Raw genomic sequence first — 21,073 nt, forward strand, 5'->3', positions numbered from 1 at the left:
TGCACATTTGTCTTTCAATGGTTAACACTTCATAGGTCATGGATCAGAAAAGATTTTCTTTCAATAAACTGTCCTTACCTTCCTCAGTCCTAGGTTGTTGGGGAAACATATAATTTGTAAGCATGGTTTTCTGAGTCTCTGGGTCTACTTCCTTTTGAAGAGGTATGAGTGGCTTAGACTGTGAAAATAAAATATATGTTTATATTTTAACTGTGTGGAAACCTTTCCATGATTCTAAACTGTGACTACACTGCACTTCTAGGGCTGTTTGTCTACCACTTCAACAAATCTTCTCATAGAAAACAAATTATATATATATAAATATATATATATATATATATATATATATATATATATATATATATATATATATAAACAACAGGTATGATTTCCAGACTAACTCATGTTCTCCAACGTTTAAATCCATTTTGTAACTAAAGATAATATAGTAAGAAAAGAAGCCCTGTAACTAATAAACACCACTCACCTGATTATCTGACAACCACATAGCAGTTAACTGTTGGAGTTTTGTAAAGCTAAAAGGCAAATTCTTCAGCCTGTAAAAGAAACAAAATTACATTGTACAAAAGAAAAATGAAATCTGATTATGTGTTAATGCAAAATCTGATTACTTGCACATTAGGTGAAAAACATTCAAAGAAAAGTCTGTTCAAGGACAGCAAAGGGGAAATTATATTGTTCTGAGTGAATATAGGATTAAATTCTATTATATAAACCCGCTCTGACAACATTTTAGTTATCTTGCTTGTGCTGCCCATGTACAACAGCTAGTCACATGTTTTAACCACATCAAAAATAATAAAATCCCCATTGAAGTATATTTGCTTTTCAGGAAGACAATAGAAGACCCATTAAAATCTCTCTGGCACAGATACATAACCTGTAGCATTTATAAATAGATTGCTAGTTGAGGGTAGTGGAAGAATGAAGTTGAATCTACATGTTCACACTACTCAGAAGGAAGGGGTGAGATCCAAACCAAAATGCAGCAAGAAATTAAAAAATGGCTACTGCATAATTTCAGAAAAGAATTTAAATTATTATGTTTGCCATGTTAGTCCACTTGGATACACAGAAATAAAGACTAAAGTTGTACTGGATATCTTTTTATAGGATTGACTTAATACATTTGCGACTAGCTTTTAAGAACTTTGCTGCCTTACGGGCCGATACAGTAAGACGCTCGGGAGAGCCGACGAGCATCCTCTCTCCCGACGCGCGCCCAGGCCACTCTCCTGGGTGCACGATTCAGTAAATAATATGCAAATTAGGGCCTGCGGTGAAAGGAGGCGTTAGGGACACTAGTGCGTCCCTAGCGCCTCCTTTTTGACAGAAACCGTGGCTGTCAGCGGGTTTGACAGCCGACACTCAATTTTACCGGCGTCCGTTCTCTAACTCGCTGACAGCCACGGGTTCAGAAAACGGATGCCGGCAAAATTGGGCATCCGTCTTCCAACCCCCGGGCAGATTTTAAATTTTTAAAAATTTTTGGGGCCTCCGACTTACTATCGCTATGATATTAAGTCAGATATTAAGCAGTTTTTTCTGCTTTTCTGTACACTTTCCCTGTGCCGGCCGAAATTAACTTCTGCCTTGGGAGGGCGTTAATTTCTGAAAGTAAAATGTGCGGCTTCGCTGCACATTTTACTTTCTGTATCGCGCGGGAATAACTAATAGGCCCATCAACATGCATTTGCATGTTGCGGGGCGCTATTAGTTTCGGGGTTGGCTGCGTGTTTTCGACGCGCTACTACCCCTTACTATATAAGGGGTAAAAATAGCGCGTCAAAGACGCGTGGCCAAACTGGGGCTAAAGGTGCGCTCGGCAGAGCGCATTATACTGAATCGGTCTGTTAGTTAGACCAGAGCAGAATGAGTTAAGAATGTTGCTTGAATATATAACTTATTTGTTTTTAAATCTGTAAAAAGTTATAAGATTTTTTTGAGAGGGAGAAGAGAAGGCAGAATTTATTTATTTATTGTTTTTGTTATACCGAGTTTCATGATAGGCATCACATCAACCCGGTTTACAAATAACAAGGAGTGTAAAGCATAACGTAACGTAAAAAACAATATTTTCAATAAGAACCTTGAACTTTAAATACAGTGAATCAGAAAAAGGGAGAGGGAAAGTTACAAAAAACAAGGAAAATAAACTTGGGATGGAAGGGGAGAAATTGAACAGCACAATATTTACATTTCAGCCTATTGATACATTAGAATAGCAAGTGAAAAAATAAGACTATGAAACGGTACATAGGTAATCAAATGAATAAATATGACACAGTTGTGAATGGTAATAGTATGATGAATATTCAGCAGGAATTAGTGAGAGAGGGTTTGAGGTTGGTTGAATTAAAGTAATATGTTTACAGAGTAATATGTTTACAGAGGGGTAAGAGAATAGAGACACAGAACAAAATTTACAGCTACAAAAGGAATAAGTTCTAGTTATTTTATTTATTTTTTTGTCCATTCTTAGGCTTCTACCTGACCTTTTTCCTTGCAGAACTCAAAACGGCTCATATTTCAATAAATATACAATTCAAAAATACAACATAACTCTACAATATTTCTATTAAAGTATTTTTAGTCTCATTTGTAATAATTTGTATATGTGATTTTTGAGCTTTGGTAGCCTCTTTGGCTATATTAATATATGCAGGTATATACAAAGCTATACATACACATACACACATATATATATACATACACATACACATATACATACACATACACATATATACACATACACACACATACACATATATACACATACACACACATACACATACACACACATATATATATATACATACACATACACACACATATATATATATACATACACATACACACACATATCTCATTAGGACATCATTAGGATACAATTCTGGTTTACTTCATTTACCCTTTCAGAGCTTATTCAGTACACCCTCTTGTTTCATTATCCATCATTTTGTTTTTTGTTCACTTGGCTCTGTGATGTTGGTGCCTGTTTTGCAGTGTATACAATAAATCTGAGAATATTTGAAAGTCTGGAAGAAGCTTATTCAACAAAGGACACACAGCAGGTCATGTAATCGACCAGTATGTCTATAAGGAATGTTCATCTTTAGAGATGCATATATATTCTTGATTCATCTGAACTTTTCAAAATCAAAACATTCATTTTGGTATTGAACATTCTCCCAAACTTTGATCAAGAATTTTTCCAAAATTCTGCTTTTCTTTACAAACCTGTTATCACTTAGATTGATGACTTTTAATTTCTGCATATCACACATTTCTTCAGGAAGAAACTCAAGTTTATTGGAATGCAGGAATAGCACTGTTGCATTTTTCCAGTTTCCAATCTGTAACAGCAAATATATTATGATCATTCAACATTATAAAATTTGCAATCATGCACAGATTCAATGAAGAATATTTTGTTTGATATTTAGCTTTGCTTACAGCACAAAGAGCTGACATCTTGGATTACACTGCCTTTTTTAGAATTATATCAACTGAACAATTTTTGGGTATAAAACATACAAAGTGCTGAGATTTCTCTTTCCTGGCAAAAATACATTCCAATGATACTAATGAGTATTTACAAGACAGCCTAAAAGAATGTGGATACAATTGATTTTCCCACACTAAATATGAACAACAAATTTCTTATCTAAACAAAACGACAAGAGAGAGAAATGAATATACTTAGTAGTGCCTTATAAGTAAGCAGGAGTTGAGCTCTCTATTATTTGGGCCAATTGTGGAACAAACAGCAGAAGTTATTACCTCCGTACTAAAATCTATCCTCATGTATCCCAGTCAGCTTCCTTGTGTCTTAGAAATTAAGTACATTCTCTTTTCCCTGATTAAGGGACATATTTGTGTGTCAAGGAATGAGGAAGGAAAATTATTTTGATCTGATTTTTTGAGAAGTACCGGTACTTCAAATCAAAATCCATGATAATAGCCAGAACAGAGACTTCCAGGAAACAAGAGCAAACTTGGGGTTATTTTTTCCAGTATGGAAAAAACATCAGATGTCTTAAACAATCTTGCTTTCATTTTCTTTCTTGCTCATGCAATAATACATGTGATTATAGGCATAAGGTAGCAGTCTAACATCCATTTCTCACATACCAATTCCTCATACTGTAATGCACTGATACGCAAAGTTGCAGGTGGATCTGCTTTTTTTTTTTAAATAAGAGAAAGGCACTTCATATATACAACTGGATCTCATTTTCACAGAATATTTGCTGTACAGATAGAAACCATGGCTAAATAATTCTAAAATAATCTGAAATGTCTTGTACTTCTGTGAGTAAGAAGAATACTGGATGATCTAATCCACAATAAAAGCATCCAGGGGTTCTGCTCAGATAAGAATCAGGAGCCTTGTCCCCTAAGCCAATAAGTGATGCTGGTAAATCCAGGTTTAAATTAAGTGAAGGGACATGGCATTGAGCTCGATGTAGGGACCCAGCAACCACCCCAGAGGAACCAGATTAGCTGAAGACCTTGAAGTTGCTGGGAACAAGGAAGTGCTCACAGCAACTTGAGGGCTGCTGAGTACTAAAAAGGCTACCCAAAACCTGAATGAGAGGGTAGACGTGACTCATGCCCGGTTGCCCATGGTAATATAGTGCCAGGCTCACTTCAGGAGCAGGCCGCGGGGGAACAGGGGGGCTTGTGTGACTGGATCTTGAGTCAGTTTAAATTTAAATCATCGTGGGCTGAGAGCAGATTGGCTCCCTGAGGACTTTGCCAGTCAGGTAATGGGAAGAGGTTTGGGTTTCAGGGGCTGGTGAGGCAGGGCAGAGTTTACTTACACTGCCTTCTCAGTCATGGTCGCATCGCATTTTTTGCAGCGGTGGGTTTTTCCTGTGAGGTTCGTGGGTCGGCTGGCTCTGTGACAGATTCGGAAAAGGCAGCGATGGACATAGGAGAGGCGAGCGGGTTCCTGCCTGCGGCGGCGAGCAGCTCTTCAGGATCTGCAAGGGTTCCAGGCCTTCTCTGTGTAAGTGCGCCCAACAGCGCATTTTCCTGGCCTGCAGTCAGAGAGGGAGAGGCTGTGGCTCCTGCTCAGCTAGGTCTGGACAGAAGAGGTTGCCGGGGTGGGCCCAGAGGATGGAGCATGTGCTCTCGCTCCTGTAGTCACAGCGCTTTCGGAGTCTTGTGACAGAAAGGGTTTTCACGGAGGAGGCCGCGCGCCCCTTCCTGATGCTGTAAGTGCATTCTGCTGGCGCCGGTGGAGCTTCAGAATCTGTGCTGGTGATCCCAGAGGCTTCTGCTGAGTGTCCGGTGGCAGTTGTGGCTGCTATCACCGCCAAAGTGCCTCATGGCTCCCCCCCCCACCCAGCAGGGTGGGCTGCTGATGGGGCTTGAAGCTGAACGACTGATTTGGGAGCTGCTGCGCCGGGTAGCTGGGGGCCTGAGTGGACATGTGGCAATCCATGTGGGATGTCTCGTTCTAGCGCTGAGGGTCTATTAGCGGGGGGGGCGCTCTGTGGGTTTTCCTAGTACTGCCTTTCCTTCTGAGTGGGGAACAGGAATTGTGGAACAGTCACTAATTTTAGAGATTTATGGGAGGGTTCAGGTACTCAATTTACTGCAATGGGTGAGGGCCCCACAACACAGCAACTAAGTCTGGGCTTCCTGGGAAGGTTTTCTGCGCAGGGTGGAGGCAGCTAGAGTGGCCCCCCTTTCTATTGGTCATGTGGGCCTGATTTTGGAGGTCCCTCATTCAGCATCCCAGGCCAGAGTGGGTGGTGTTCTGTTCCCGGGTTTCATTCAAGCTGGGATCTTTCGACAGAGGGGACTAGGATGGATGGGGGGTCTAGGTATGGTTGGATTTGTTGGGCCTGTTGCTTCAGCTCTGTGTTCCTTCACAGGATCGTACATCGCATGGCTCGACGGATGGTCCAGGTTCTTCACACCAAGAAGGGTGAGCGCAATGATCCGGTGTCTACAGCAGCCAATGCACCTGTTCCTCTGACCCAGGATACTGGAGCAATGGAGTAGAGGTCAATGCAGCAGGGTGAGTTGACCTCTGTTGGTTTATCCGGGGCTGAGGATCTGGCTGTCCTGTCTGTTCCCTCTTCATCGGCAGTGAGTCAGTTGGTGGATGTGTTGGGTTAGGGTGAGTCTACTGCTGCTATGGACAAATCTGAGGAGTCTGCTAAGAAGTGTGTTAGATCTAGGCATAAGAAGAATCAGGATAGGTCCAGTTCATCTGATTCTTTGTTGTCTACCTCTTTATCGTCTTCTTCTGGTTCCTTGCATGCCTCCTCTTCGGCCGGTGCTGTGACAAAGGATAAAGGTGGTGATAGGGGAGGATGTGCCTAGGTCTTTTAGGAGGAAGATTAGACACCGTAAGTATATTAATATTTTCCAACTATTAGATGGTCGCAGAGGGAAGAGGAGAGAGAAAAAGAAGAAAGGGAGTGCCGAGCGTTTCCCAGGGACGCAAAAGAAAATTTCTCATAATATTCTGAATTGAATATGGTCTTTTCTTTGGTTAGCGAGTGTTGTAGGTCATCATGACTCCTCTCAGTATGGGCCTTTATTGGCTTATGCTGATGCAATTTGGCCACCAGTAAAGAGTATGAGGGTTGGTCCTGGCTTAATTATGATGAGCAATTTCAGGACTAAATGGAGAAAAATAAGTTTATGGTCTGGGGTACTCAGGTTGTGGGTTTGTAGCTGACGCAGATGAATAACAAAGTACGTTCCTCTGTAGTGAGCAATATTGGTGGTTCAATTAATGTGAGTGGTCGACCCTTTTGGGCTGGACCCACATCAGGAGGTGCAGGAAGGACCGGGTCGGGTGTTCTTGATGTCTGCTGGTGGTTCAACCATTCTATGTGCAACTTCCCAGACTGCAAATTCAGACATGTCTGTTCTAGCTGTGGAGCAAGTCATCCTGCCTCCAAATGCCTTAAACAGGTGGGAGATGGAGCCTCGAGTGGGCCCTCCGCGAAAGGATCTGCAAAATGAGTCTTTGGAGCGGGCGCCCACCCTGATTCACGTGGACGCATTGTTGCCATGGAGTGACGTTTACCCTAGAGTAGAGGCTGCAATTATTTTATATCGAGGGTTTTCGTATTCCCTTTTCTGGGCCAGTATTGGTGGTAGATGGTGAGAATTGTCCTTCGGTGTGGAAGATGGTTAATGGGGTCAGAGAGAAATTATGGGACGAGATTGAATTGGGGAGCATTGCTAGGCCTTTTGGGGATCCTCTGTTTCAGGGGATTAATTTGTCACCTTTGGCAGTGATTCCAAAGAAGGAACCTGGCAAGTTTAGAGTAATACATAATTTGTCTTTTCCTGAGGGAAATTCTGTGAAATTATTTTATTCTACAGGACCTTTGTGGTGTGTGGTATGCTTTGTTTGATTTAGTGGTTCGAATGGTACGGCATAATGGGTGAGGGGCCTTGATGGCCAAGGTTGATATTGAGTCTGCTTTTCGGCTTTTGCTGGTTCACCCTGATAGTTTTTATCTGCTGGATTTTCGATTCAACGAGTCCTTTTATTTTGACATGCCTATGGGATGTTCGGTTGCATGTACATATTTTGAGGCTTTTAGCATTTTATTGCACTGGGTGGTGGGTCAGCAGTCTAGATTAGTTAATATTGTTCATTACTTTGATGATTTCTTATTTGTTGGAAAGGCTGATTCAGGTAAGCGTGCAAATCTTTTGCCATCCTTTCAGGAAGTTTCTGCCAATTCCAGTATTCCAATTGCAGAGAGGAAAACGGCTGGTTTTTCTTGGGGTAGAGTTGGATTCAGTAGACATGATTTCCCAGCTACCATCTGACAAGGTGGCAGGAATGAGGGGGTTGGTTGAGAGGGCATTGCTTTGTGCAAAGTTGACAATAAAGCAGTTGCAATTGCTGGTGGGTAGTTTGAATTTTGCTTGTAGGGAACATTCCCATGAGGAGGGTGTTCCTTTGTAGATTATCATTTCCGATGTCTGGTGTCAGCAAAAGCAATCACGATATTTGCTTTACACGTGGGATGTGTAAGGAGTTGCATATTTGGGATAGGTTTTTGTTTGATTTTAATGGGTCTTCACTTTGGCAGGCGGACGTTATGAAGTCATGATTTGGAATTGTATACTGATGCAGTGAGCTCCCCGGCTTCATGGCCAGATGATTGGAAGGCAGCCGGTACTACTAGGAACATTACCTTTTTGGAATTGTTTCAGATAGTGGTCGAGGTCTTTTTATGGGGGGGTTCGCACTTATGGGATAAGAAAGTCATTTTCTGGTGTGATAATCAGGGTGTTGTTGAAGTCATTAATAAGAGATTGGCTAAATGCATAATGATTTCTGAATTGTTGCAGACAATGTACCAGGTGTGACTAAATTCTCTCTCTTTCCAAGTGGGTGCTGTTTTAGAAGCTGGTTCCAGAGGCCGACCCATGTGGAGCTTCTATACTTCTTTCCCTATGGAAATTTGGTTCCCGGAAGCATGGAAGCTGCTACGAGCATCACTAGCCCCTTCTACTTGGACAGGTTATTTGAATGGCATTAATAAGGTGGTGTCTTTCCTTGCATCCTTGGGTTGGCATTGGGGGCCCATTCCGGATGTTCTCTTGTTACATTTTATTGAGAAAGCTAGGGCAGAAAGGGTTTCTAAGGCAGCAGTATCTAGACAATTATCAGGATGTTCGTTTTTTATGCAAGCTCACAGTTGGGGCTTCCCGATGGGTCATTTCCTAGTCCAGTGCTTGTTGCTTGGGTGGTCCAAAGGTATCGTGCATAGCTTAGATGGGCGGTCGCCCATTACGCATGATATTCTGCTCAAGCGGTGGGATGCCTTGTTGAGTATTTATACGTCTCCATATGAATTCTGTCTGTTTCGCGTGTCTTTTCTTCTGGTGTTTTTTTTAGGACTTTTTGGGTGAGTTGGTGGCTAGGGTGTCAAAAGGGGCATAGCTGAGTTGTGAATTCAGCATGTAATCATAGTAGTGATTTGATCATTCTCTATGGATCTAAAACTGATCAGGATGGTAGGGGAGTTTCTGTGGTTCTGCCAGCTGGTCTGGGCTTACATACATGTCCAGTGGCCAATTCAGTGGCTTTTTCTCGATTAGGGCTGCCGGGAGCTCTCAGTTTTTGGTTCATTCTGACCTTTGACCGCTGACCAAGTATCAATTTGCAATGATGCTACAGTCTAGTTTGTATGCAATTGGGCTGGATGTGGGTTGGTTTGGGACTCACTCGTTTAGGACTGGAGTCGCAACTTCTGCGGCTTGTTCGGGCTTATCCTGTGGGGTAATTCAGAGGATTGGTAGGTGGCGGTCTGATGCATTTGAGGGTTATGTCCAGCCAGGGCAGTTATGATGTATGAGCTCTTTATTAATTGTTTTTTCTTTTCAGGTACTGCATGCTTGGGGCGTGGTGCAGGGATTTTTGGACATTCTTATATCGTTTGGGCTTATAGGCATGCATGCAGACACCCATATGGGTCTCAGTTGGACTTAACTCAATGCGGTATGATTGTTCACTTGTTGGGGTGTAGGGGAATGTTGTGGGATGAACTGATCCCATGTTTGGGATGGGGTTTAGATCGGTTTGTTCAGCTGCGTGTGTTCACTTAGGGGGGGGAATGATTGAGGTAGAATGTCGGGGTGCAAACTCATCAGCATGGTTAGGAAACATTTAACTTTCATTTCCATATTGTTACCTGCTGCTGTAATTTGTTCCTCCGATATAAACGCAAGGCCTTCTGAGATGAACAAGGTAATTTGGCATAGGAGTAGGGCAAAGGCCAATCAACAGATTGGTTCTTGGTTGAGCTTATTGGGGGGGTCATCATATCTGTCATGAGTGGTCATGATCCGGGGCTGTTCCGAGATGGAGTCCACTTGTTTTTTGTCAGTTTGGATTTGTTCTTGAACTCATTTCAGGAGACCCTGGAGGATTTTTTGGGGGTGTTATGCTGAATTGTCTGCTGACTTGACGGTGATCATTTCTGGACTCACTGGGGAGCAGCTGGGTGGTGGCGGGGGTCTACAGACTCGGCTCCTTGCTGGGCAGTGGCGGAGGTCGTGAGAGTTTGTGATATGCGGGATCCTGCAGGCTGGGTGGCCTGGTGGTGATCATCTTGCTGGCTGGTGGAGGATGCTCACTGGGATTTCCTCAAGTGGGCTCAGGCACCTGGTTGTTCATGGTAATAAAGCTGCAGTTTTTTGATTCCATACTGTTGTCTGTGTATTTATTGTATGGCTCTTTGTAAAAGGACGGATGCGGAGGCAAGCGCATGTGCTGGTTACCCATATTATGCCTGACTACATGATACAAAATATACCATATAGTGATACATGATTCATTATAAACCTTTATTTTAAGATCAAAAAGTATTACAATAGAAAGCCTTTTCAAATCCTTTTTCACTTCAAATATACAAAGGGAATACATATATAAAGGTAACATATACTACTTAAAAAACATTTATACTTCCATCCACATATATTTAAAACACATTTATGATCTTTTCTTTCATATTGAAATTTCTTTCTCCATTGTTACTAATGATAACACTCTTCTCTTTTCAATAATACTCTCAAAAACATTTATAATCTTCTATTGTGTACTGAAATTTTTCTCCGTTGTTACCAACGATAACAATCTCTTCTAAGTTCTTATAATACTCTCAACGTTTCGCCTTCCCACAGGCTTCTTCAGGAGAGCATAATTACATTCACTACTGCTCCTATATCATCAATACGATCCTACCGAATATTCCCGTGTATATTTTTCCTCAATTCCCGATTTCCATTTTATTGAAACATCTCCCGCAGAGAAGCTACATTTCCAATTCTCGCATATTTCTTCTTTTATCTACAATAATTAAACACAACCCATATTCATCACCACACCCCAAAAAAAAAAAAAAAAAAATCAGAAAAACTATATGTGAGGAGTTGAAAGAAAAGCTTACCACACCATCATAAAGACACTCACAGTCCTTCAGCATCCTACTGCCATATTTCTCAAGCCATTTAAAGCGAATAACAAAACTCTACCCCCTATCGCTCTTTTTAAGGGAGTCAGAGCCAATTCGAACTTGGATATTTAAAAACACGCCACCCAATCAATTTTATCATTCAATCCAGTCGGCAACAAGGTCCTCAAAAAGAAAATCCATCTCTGCTCTGCCTGCAACATTTTATTCATGTCACCACCCCGCCTGCTTTGAATCTCCTGTATCACAAAAAAACGGAGGTCGTCAACCGAATGCTGACACTCACGCCAGTATTTCACCAGCAGGGCAGTTTCAACTCCATTGCGAATCCTACTGCAATGTTCTGATATCCGTGTCTTGATTTTTCTTAATGTTTTTCCTACATAAAATAAATCACACGGACAATTTATTATATAAACTACTGAAGACAACTGACAGGTGTTTGATGATTTTAAAAAAGGTTTTTGTCCAGAGACCAGATGAAAAGTGTTGTATTGTCAAACATAGCTTGCATACATTACAATTATTACATAAGAACATGCCATACTGGGTCAGACCAAGGGTCCATCAAGCCCAGCATCCTGTTTCCAACAGAGGCCAATCCAGGCCATAACCTGGCAAGTACCCAAAAACTAAGTCTATTTCATTTTACCATTGCTAGTACTAGCAGTGGCTATTTTCTAAGTCAACTTAATTAATAGCAGGTAATGGACTTCTCCTCCAAGAACGTATCCAATCCTTTTTAAACACAGCTATACTAACTGCACTAACCACATCCTCTGGCAACAAATTCCAGAGTTTAATTGTGCATTGGGTGAAGAAGAACTTTCTCCGATTAGTTTTAAATGTGCCACATGCTAACTTCATGGACTGCCCCCTAGTCTATTATCTAAAAGACTAAATAACCGATTCACATCTACCCGTTCTAGACCTCTCATGATTTTAAACACCTCTATCATATCCCCCTCAGCTGTCCCTTCTCCAAGCTGAAAAGTCCTAACCTCTTTAGTCTTTCCTCATAGGGGAGCTGTTCCATTCCCCTTATTTTGGTCGCCCTTCTCTGTACCTTCTCCATCGCAGTTATATCTTTTTTGAGATGCGGTGACCAGAATTGTACACAGTATTCAAGGTGGGGTCTCACCATGGAGCGATGCAGAGGCATTATGACATTTTCCGTTTTATTCACCATTTCCTTCCTAATAATTCCCAACATTCTGTTTGCTTTTTTGACTGCCGCAGCACACTGAACAGACAATTTCAATGACTTTTTTGACTGCCGCAGCACACTGAACAGACAATTTCAATGTGTTATCCACTATGACGCCTAGATCTCTTTCTTGGATGGTAGCACTTAATATGGAACCTAACATTGGGTTATGTCCACCCGTTGAGCTATCTATAATCTCTCTAGGGACTGAATCTGAATGCACAAGCATGTCTCTCAAATTTTTAGACTTTCGAAATGAGAACATCGGGGATCTTTCAAGCCCAAAAAAACCACTTACGAAATGCGAATGATCTTTAATAATTTGGATTAAATTGCCCACTCTATTTGAGTAGGGCAACACATATACCGATGGAGATTTCTCAGTGTTTCGAGGAATCAATAAAAGATCACGATTTATATATCTTGCTCTTTCATAGGCCTGTTTTACTACTCATTCAGGGTTATCCCCTTGCACTAAACCTCTCTCGCAAATCACTGGCATGTTTTTTAAAAACCACCACATCAGAACAAATCCTCCTCACCCTGAAAAACTGACTCAATGGGATATTTTCTCTTATATGTTTCGGATGAAAACTTGTAAAATGCAAGAACCCATTTCTGTCCGTGGTTTTTCGATGTAACTCAGTTGTAAAAATCCCATTATCTTTACAAACCTTTATATCTAGAAAAGGAACATCACAAGTAAACTTCAAATTTACATCCTTCTCATTTAATTGGTGAAAAAATTCTTCAAACACTATTCTAGACCCCGACCAAATAATAAGGATATCATCAATGTAGACACACCACAATTTTACATTTGTACCATGGAGACGAATAAACAAATTTCTTGTCAAAAGCAGTGATATACAAACAAGCGAGATCTGGGGCCATAGAGGCCCCCATTGTAGTTCCATGGTTCTGTTGGAAAAACTCATTTTTAAACAAGAAATAATTCTGAGTCAAAGCAATAGCTGCTAACTCCACCGAAAAATGCAAGGAAATCTTTTCCACCCTAGTTTCCAAAACCTCTTGAATCAAACTGATGGTGGCTTCCTGAGGGATACTGGAATATAAAGATTCAATATCCATAGATATAAGCAAAGTAGATTCAGTAATCGCAGGAAGGGCATCCAATACTTTTAATAAATGAGAAGAATCCTTAATGTATGATCGAGCTAATGGAAAAAAAGGTTCTAAAAACCGATCTACATAAATTGATAAAGGCTCTAACACCGAGCCAATGCCCGATACAATCGGCCTCCCAGGCGGAGAATCTAAAGATTCATGCATCTTCAGAAGTATATAGAAAACAGGATTGCGTGGACTGCGCTGTACTAAGAAGGCCGCCTCCTTTGCAGTTACCCATCCCACACTTAAAGCTTCCATCCCTAACGTTGATATTTGTGCAGATAATGAGGCAGTGGGATCTTCTGATAATCTACAGTAAAACTTCTCATTTTTAAATTGCCGATATACTTCCTGTTCATATTTGCTTTTATCTAGGATTACAATAGCCCCGCCTTTATCGGCGGGCTTAAGCACTAAGTCTTTTTGATGACTAAGATTTTCCAACGGCAAATGTTCCTCCTTAGTGAGATTCCAAAAAGGTAAATTACGTTTACGTTTATGACGACGTCATCATAGCTGCGTCCAGGAGGGGATTTAAATCCCGGCGCGAACCGCAGGCGTCGCGTGACAAAGGAGCCTGCCCCTTTGTGCGCCCCTTCGTGCAGCCCCATCGTGCTGCCCATCAACACACCTCCTATGCCGCTACTTATCCTGGTCTAAGGCAACCGACAACAAACACATATCACTGAAAATCAGATACAGGTCTAAACAACACACACCTAACGACTCCCATCCAATACCTCCTCCACATTCTCTGCCATGCACTAACCGAATTCCAAACCCTCTTACACACCCTCAAGATACTCAGCTCAATCCACCCAACCCCCTCCATCTCTCCCTTCCAGACCCACCCTTGAAGCCTCACCATCTCTCTCCCGCCGACCCACCACACTGATGACAATATACAGGAGCCCATAGCCTCTCCATTCACCCAAACTCACACCCCTCCAGATCCAAGCTAACCATTGTGCTTCAACATAACCCCTCCTAACCTTCGACTCCAATTCCTCAAAGAAGGCGATCTTATATACCACCATTCAGCCCAAACATGACTCATACGCAACGAAAATCCAACCATCTTATCAACATCCCCCTAAAGAACAACCTCAGAAACCTAGCCTACTTAACCTTCTTCCTAATAAACGCCCAATCATTAACCAAAAAATACATCCTAATAAACGATCTAATCCAAGAAAAAAATCCAGACTTCATAGCAATAACAGAAACCTGGTTCAAAAACACCGATCAAGTTCTCATAAATCAATTATACAACAACTACGATTTGTTCTCCATCCCACGAAAATCCCGCAGAGGAGGCGGCCACTTACTGATAATAAAAAAGGAGATCTCCCTCAAACTGATCCCTAACAACCTACCAAAGAAATACAAAATTGCCCTCTTTGACTCTGAACACCTTCAAATATGCCTAGTCTATTGCCCTCCAAATCTTCTAGAAAATGACCTGTCCCCTCTTCTGGAATACCTAACAACTAACATCAGCACAAAAACCCCAACAATAATACTTGGCGACTTCAACCTTCACACAGACAACCACCACAAATCACAAAGCTGCCAAACCCTACTGGACATGCTATCCAGCTTCAACATGACACAACAAGTTCACACCCCCACTCATAAAGCTGGACATACTCTAGACCTAATATTCACCAGCCACCACTTCTCATATACCTACATCTCAGTCAACCCAGTCCCCTGGTCTGACCACTTCCTTATACAATGCAAAACTCAACTACAAACCAGAAACTAGACTAACGCAAATGTCTCTACCTCTTTCAAATACAGACCTCCCTTTCAACCTGACATACTACACAAAGAACTAGGAAAACAACTTGCAAACCTAGACCTCTCCTGCACCAACAGAGCGATACAATCATGGCACCACCTAACCAAACAAACAGCTAACAAGATAAACCCCGAGAAAACAAGACAGCTAAATTTAAAAAATGACAAAAACAACCCGTGGTTCGACTCTAACCTAAGATCGATGAAAACAAACCTCAGAAGACTGGAAAAAGAATGGAGAAAATCTAATTCCCCAACAAACCACCAAAGATACCGCACTCAACTTGCCATCTATAAGAGCACAATTACGACCACTAAACGAAACTACTACAGCCAAAAGATAAAAAAAACTCTTCCAACAATTCAAGTGCCTTGTTCAACATTGTCAAAAACCTCACAGATGACAAAAACAACACCCACACACCCAATGCTAGTAACATAACCCAAGACCTTGCCCTGTTCTTTAAAGACAAAATCAACAGAATAGCAAACACATTCAACAACTCTACAACCACAGATGATCAATTCGAATCTAAGAACCTATCCCAGTGGTCGCAATTCAACCCAGTTTCCAACATTGAAGCTGAAAAAATGCTAAAAAAAATCAATCCTGCGCGTCATGAACTTGACACTATCCCAACACGGAACCTCAAAGAAATGGCTCATATCATCGCCCCTACCTTAGCCGCCATCGTAAACAAATCACTCGAAGAAGGTGAGCTCCCATCCGAACTAAAAACAGCAACCATCACTCCCATACTAAAAAAGGAGAACTTAGACCCTACAGATCTAAATAACTACCGCTCCATCTCTAACCTACCCCTACTGGCCAAAATGACGGAGAAGGCTGCTTTATCCCAACTAAACGAACACCTTGAAAAACAACAGCATCCTACACACGACAACACGGATTTAGAAAAAACCACAGTACGGAAACACTACTAGCTAACCTTTCAAATGAAATTCTAAGAAGTTTCAAAAAATAGATAAACCACCTCCTAATACTCCTAGACCTTTCTGCGGCATTCGACACCGTAGCTCACAAAATCCTACTATCAAGTCTCTCAAACATTGGCCTTTCCGGCACTACCCTCAAATGGTTCACCTCCTACCTAAACAGATCCTTCAAGGTCACCATGAATAACAACTCTTCAAAAACCCCTTCCCGCTAGATACCGGTGTACCACAAGGGTCTGCTCTATCGGCCACCCTCTTCAACATCTATTTAATCCCTCTTTGCCACCTCATCTCCAGTCTTGGAATAACCTTCTATCTGTACGCCGATGACATCCAGTTCATCATCCCTGTTACCAACTCTCTAGAAGACGCACTCCGTACAGCAGCCAATCACCTTACCACAATTAGAAACATGCTAAACCAGCTAAAACTATGCCTGAACATGAATAAAACTGAATGCATCCTCATAGGAAGAAACATCTCGGATCAAACCATCTCCCATCACTCACTTCTAATCGACAACACCACCATCCCGCTAAAAAACTCAACTAAAGACCTCGGCATATGGATCGACAAAGATCTCAACCTAAAAACAAACATAGCAACCAAAACCCAAAGAAGGATTCTATAAACTACACGTACTAAAACATCTAAAACCTCTTCACCACCACCAGGAATTCCGAACTGTACTACAATTTCTGATTTTCAGCAGCCTTGATTACTGCAACTCGATACTATTAGGTCTTCCTAAATCCACTATAAAACCACTACAATTATTGCAAAATGCTACTGCTAGAGTTCTAAACGGCAAAAAAAAATTGGATCACATCACCCTTATCTTAAGAAGTCTCCACTGGCTACCAATTACGCAGAGAATAGAATACAAAACCCTCACAATTATTCATAATGTCATACACAAAACGGACAACTCCTCGATCAGTAACATGTTCCAACTACACAAACCTCAATGGAACACCAGAGCTGCCTACAAATTACTACTTGACGTACCCGCATATCCTACGGTGAAGCTTACGAATACCAGAAACAGAGCTCTCTCCATCGCGGGGCCAAACCTATGGAATGCCCTACCACACTACCTTACCTCAATCAGTGAAAGCAAATCATTCAAAAAAGAACTGAAAACTTGGATCTTCAGCCAGACTTTCAGAGATGGCATAGGCTAATCCACCTATCCACACCTTCATTATCTATCGACATCAACTTCCATATCAGTCTTTATCCCTAACTTTACCTCATACCTCCCACCCCCTATCTCCTCCCTTCCTCCCTCCCTCCCCCGACCCTTTCCTTACAGAATCTTATTGACCTCCCGAGCTTCCGCAGCCCGCCGTCACCCTCCCACCTTCCCCACCTCTCCTCTGCTTTCATCCCAGCACTTAGAAACATGTTAGCAGTCTATGCTAGACTTAACCCTTGCTGTCCACATGTATCCCTATCTATAATCTTTCAATGATTGTTTTATTTTAATCCGTTAACAATATTAGATGTTATCTACCTAAGTTATATATTAACCTATGTTGACCCTGAGTCCTCAGTTATAAACTATCATCATTGTTATACCTTTTTTCCCCTTTAAATGTTTCAGATGTAACTTGTTACAACCTTGTTCCATGACCTGTTCTATGTATAAATTGTATTCAATGTAAACCGGGGTGAAGGCTATCGCTAAACCTCAGTATATAAAAGCTCCAAATAAAATAAAATAAAAATAAATAAATTCTATTCTACTTCTTTCATTTTCAGATCTCGCTCTACAACTTCTTCAAAAGCCACCATGAGTGGATGCATCGGGCCTGGAGGCATCCAAAAAGATGGATTCTTTACAACCGAGCTATCATCACTTGTCAAGTTACTTCCCTGAAAAAAAAATTTTAACCGCATCAAGCGGAAAAATTTTTGTAATGCGAGCTGAATTTCAAAAGGATCATACCAAGGGGTGGGTACAAATGACAAACCCCGATTTAATACCCCAGTTCTACAGCAGTTAGAGAATATGAAGACGTTTATAACTAAATCACAGTTCATATTCACTATTTGTTTCGATCCCGTAAATGAACTAGACTGCGGTTCCGTGCAGGACAACCGCCTCGTCCACCTCGGCGTTCTGTCACAGGACGAGGCTTAGGAGCTTGGTCTAAAAGAGAGACATGACTCCCTTCTTCCCCTGACAAATCAAATGACTATGAATCAAAGTCGGTGGGTTTTTTAGATTTTGAACGATTACTGTTTTTATTACACCTTGGGTAAACATACCCATGAGTGTAATCCTTCTCATCACGTTTTAATTTTTTTTTTTTTTTTAACTTCATTTCTTTCAAATTCTTGCACAATGTTTCAATATTCTGATTTAATTCACTTAATTTTGAATCGAAAGACTCGATGGACATGCTATTCTTAAGGGTGTCGCTCAATGTATCGATCTTTCTGAGTGTTTACCATTGTCTGTGTTGTTTCAACTACAAGGATCATAAGATCCATGGAACACTTGTTCAAAATTGAGTTCCAATTCGCCAGAAAGGCAGGATCCTCAGCAAACAAATGTGGCTCTTTATATAACCGCAATCCTCGTGGGAACCTTTTAACCCTCAAATATTCAACTAAGGTAGACGCATATAAATCTGATCGAACTGATTGCTTATATAAATGAGCTAGATCTGACCATTGAGCGTCACCCACAAATTCTATCTTGTTTGTATGTCACTGCTTTTGAGAAGAAATTTGTTTAATCATCTCCATGGTACAAATATGTGAAATTGTGGTGTTGCTACATTGACAACATCCTTATTAATTGGCTGGGGTCTAGAATAGAGTTTGAAGAATTTTTTCACCAATTAAATGAGAAGGATGTAAATTTGAAGTTTACTTGTGATATTAAGACAAATTGTGTTCCTTTTCTAGATACGAAGGTTTGTAACGATAATAGGATTTTTACAACCGAGTTACATCGAAAAGCCACGGACAGAAATGGGTTATTTAATTTTACAAGTTTTCATCTGAAACATATAAGAGAAAATATCCCATTGAGTCAATTTTTCAGGGTGAGGAGGATCTGTTCTGATATGGCGGTTTTTAAAAACATGCCAGTGATTTGCGAGAAAGGTTTAGTGCAAGAGGGTACACCCTGAACGGGTAGTAAAACAGGCCTATAAAAGAGCGAGAGATATATTCCTCGAAACACTGAGGAATCTCCATCGTTGGTATGTGTATTGTCCTACTCAAATAGAGAGGGCAATTTAATCCAAATTATTAAAGATCATTAGTATTTGGTAAGTGGTTTTTGGGCTTGAAAAATCCCCCGATGTTCTCATTTCGAAAGTCTAAAAATTTGAGAGACATGCTTGTGCATTCAGATTCAGTCTCTAGAGAGATTATAGATAGCTCAACAGGTGGACATAACCCATGTAATAATTGTAATGTATGCAAGCTATGTTTGACAATACAACACTTTTTTCATCCGGCCTCTGGACAAAAAATTTTTTTTAAGATCTTCAACCACCTGGTCAGTCGGCTTCAATAGTTTATATAATAAGTTGCCCGTGTTATTTATTTTATGTAGTAAAAACATTAAGAAAAATCAAGACATGGATATCAGAACATTGCAGTAGGATTCGCAATGGAGTTTAAACTGCCCCGCTGGTGAAACACTGGAGTGTCAGCATTCAGTTGAGGACCTCCGGTGTTTTGTGATACAGGAGATTCAAAGCAGGCGGGGTGGTGACATGAATAAAATATGTTGTTGTAGGCAGAGCAGAGATGGATTTTCTTTTTGAGGACCTTGTTGCCGACTGGATTGAATGATAAAATTGAGTGGGTGGCGTGTTTTTAAATGTCCAAGTTTGGATTGGCTCCGACGCCCTTAAAAAGAGCGATAGGGGGTGGAGTTTTGTTATTCGCTTTAAACCGCTTGAGAAATATGGCAGTAGGACGCTGAAGGACTGTGAGAGTCTTTATGATGTTGGTGTGGTAAGCTTTTCTTTCAACTCCTCACACACAGTTTATCTGATATTTTTTTGGGATGTGGTTGATGAAGAATATGGGTTGTGTTTAATTATTGTAGATAAAATGAGAAGAATATGTGAGAATTGGAAATGTAGCTTCTCTGCAGGAGATGTTTCGATAAAATGGAAATAGGGAATTGAGGAAAAATATACATGGGAATATTCGGTAGGATCGTATTGAAGATATAGGAGCAGTAGTGAATGAAATTATGCTCTCCTGAAGAAGCCTGTTGGAAGGCGAAACATGTTGAGAGTATTATAAGAACTTAAAAGAGAAGAGTGTTATCATTTGTAACAGAAAAATTTAAATATGAAAGAAAAGATCATAAATGTGTTTTAAATATGTTTGTGTGGATGGAAGTACGAATGTTTTTTAAGTAGTATATGTTAGCTTTATATATGTATTCCCTTTGTATATTTGAAATGAAAGAGAGGATTTGAAAAGGCTTTCTATTGTAATACTTTTTGATATTAAAATAAAGGTTTATAATGAATCATATATCACTATATGGTATATTTTGATTGATGTGTGATATTAATAATTGCCAGTGTATTTTTAACTTTTTGATTACATGATACAGCAACCTTTATTTAAAATTTATTAACCGCCTGTCAGCATTTCTAGGCAGTTTCCATAAAAACATTAATATAAAGTATACTATAAAAACAATACAAATTACTACATTAAAACCAATAAAAACAAAACAGACAAAATATTAAAACAGTAAAACATCTTCAATCTCATAAGACCTACATTATTTGCTTTCAGCCAAAGGTTAGAAATTACGAATTAAAAGCCTGCTGAGCAAGGAAAGCCTTTACCATAAGAACATGCCATACTGGGTCAGACCAAGGGTCCATCAAGCCCAGCATCCTGTTTCCAATCCAGGCCATAAGAACCTGGCAAGTACCCAAAAAGTCTATTTCATGTCACTGTTACTAGTAATAGCAGTGACTAATTTCTA

General features: G+C 40.6%; 1 protein-coding gene across 5 annotated transcripts in view; it reads right to left on the minus strand.

The window, feature by feature from the left end:
• Nucleotides 1-21,073, minus strand: part of ERBIN (erbb2 interacting protein) — a 716,810-nt gene that overhangs the window by 216,478 nt on the left and 479,259 nt on the right. For all 5 annotated transcript variants that reach the window (XM_029576039.1, XM_029576020.1, XM_029576010.1 and 2 more), the window contains 3 exons: nucleotides 3,262-3,377; nucleotides 488-557; nucleotides 79-178 (listed from right to left, as the gene is read on the minus strand). In XM_029576039.1, the coding sequence (XP_029431899.1) occupies nucleotides 79-178; nucleotides 488-557; nucleotides 3,262-3,377 (286 nt within the window). The remainder of the gene's footprint in view (nucleotides 1-78; nucleotides 179-487; nucleotides 558-3,261; nucleotides 3,378-21,073) is intronic.

The sequence above is a fragment of the Rhinatrema bivittatum genome, chromosome 1, assembly GCF_901001135.1.
Source record: "Rhinatrema bivittatum chromosome 1, aRhiBiv1.1, whole genome shotgun sequence".
Taxonomy (NCBI): Eukaryota; Metazoa; Chordata; class Amphibia; order Gymnophiona; family Rhinatrematidae; genus Rhinatrema; species Rhinatrema bivittatum.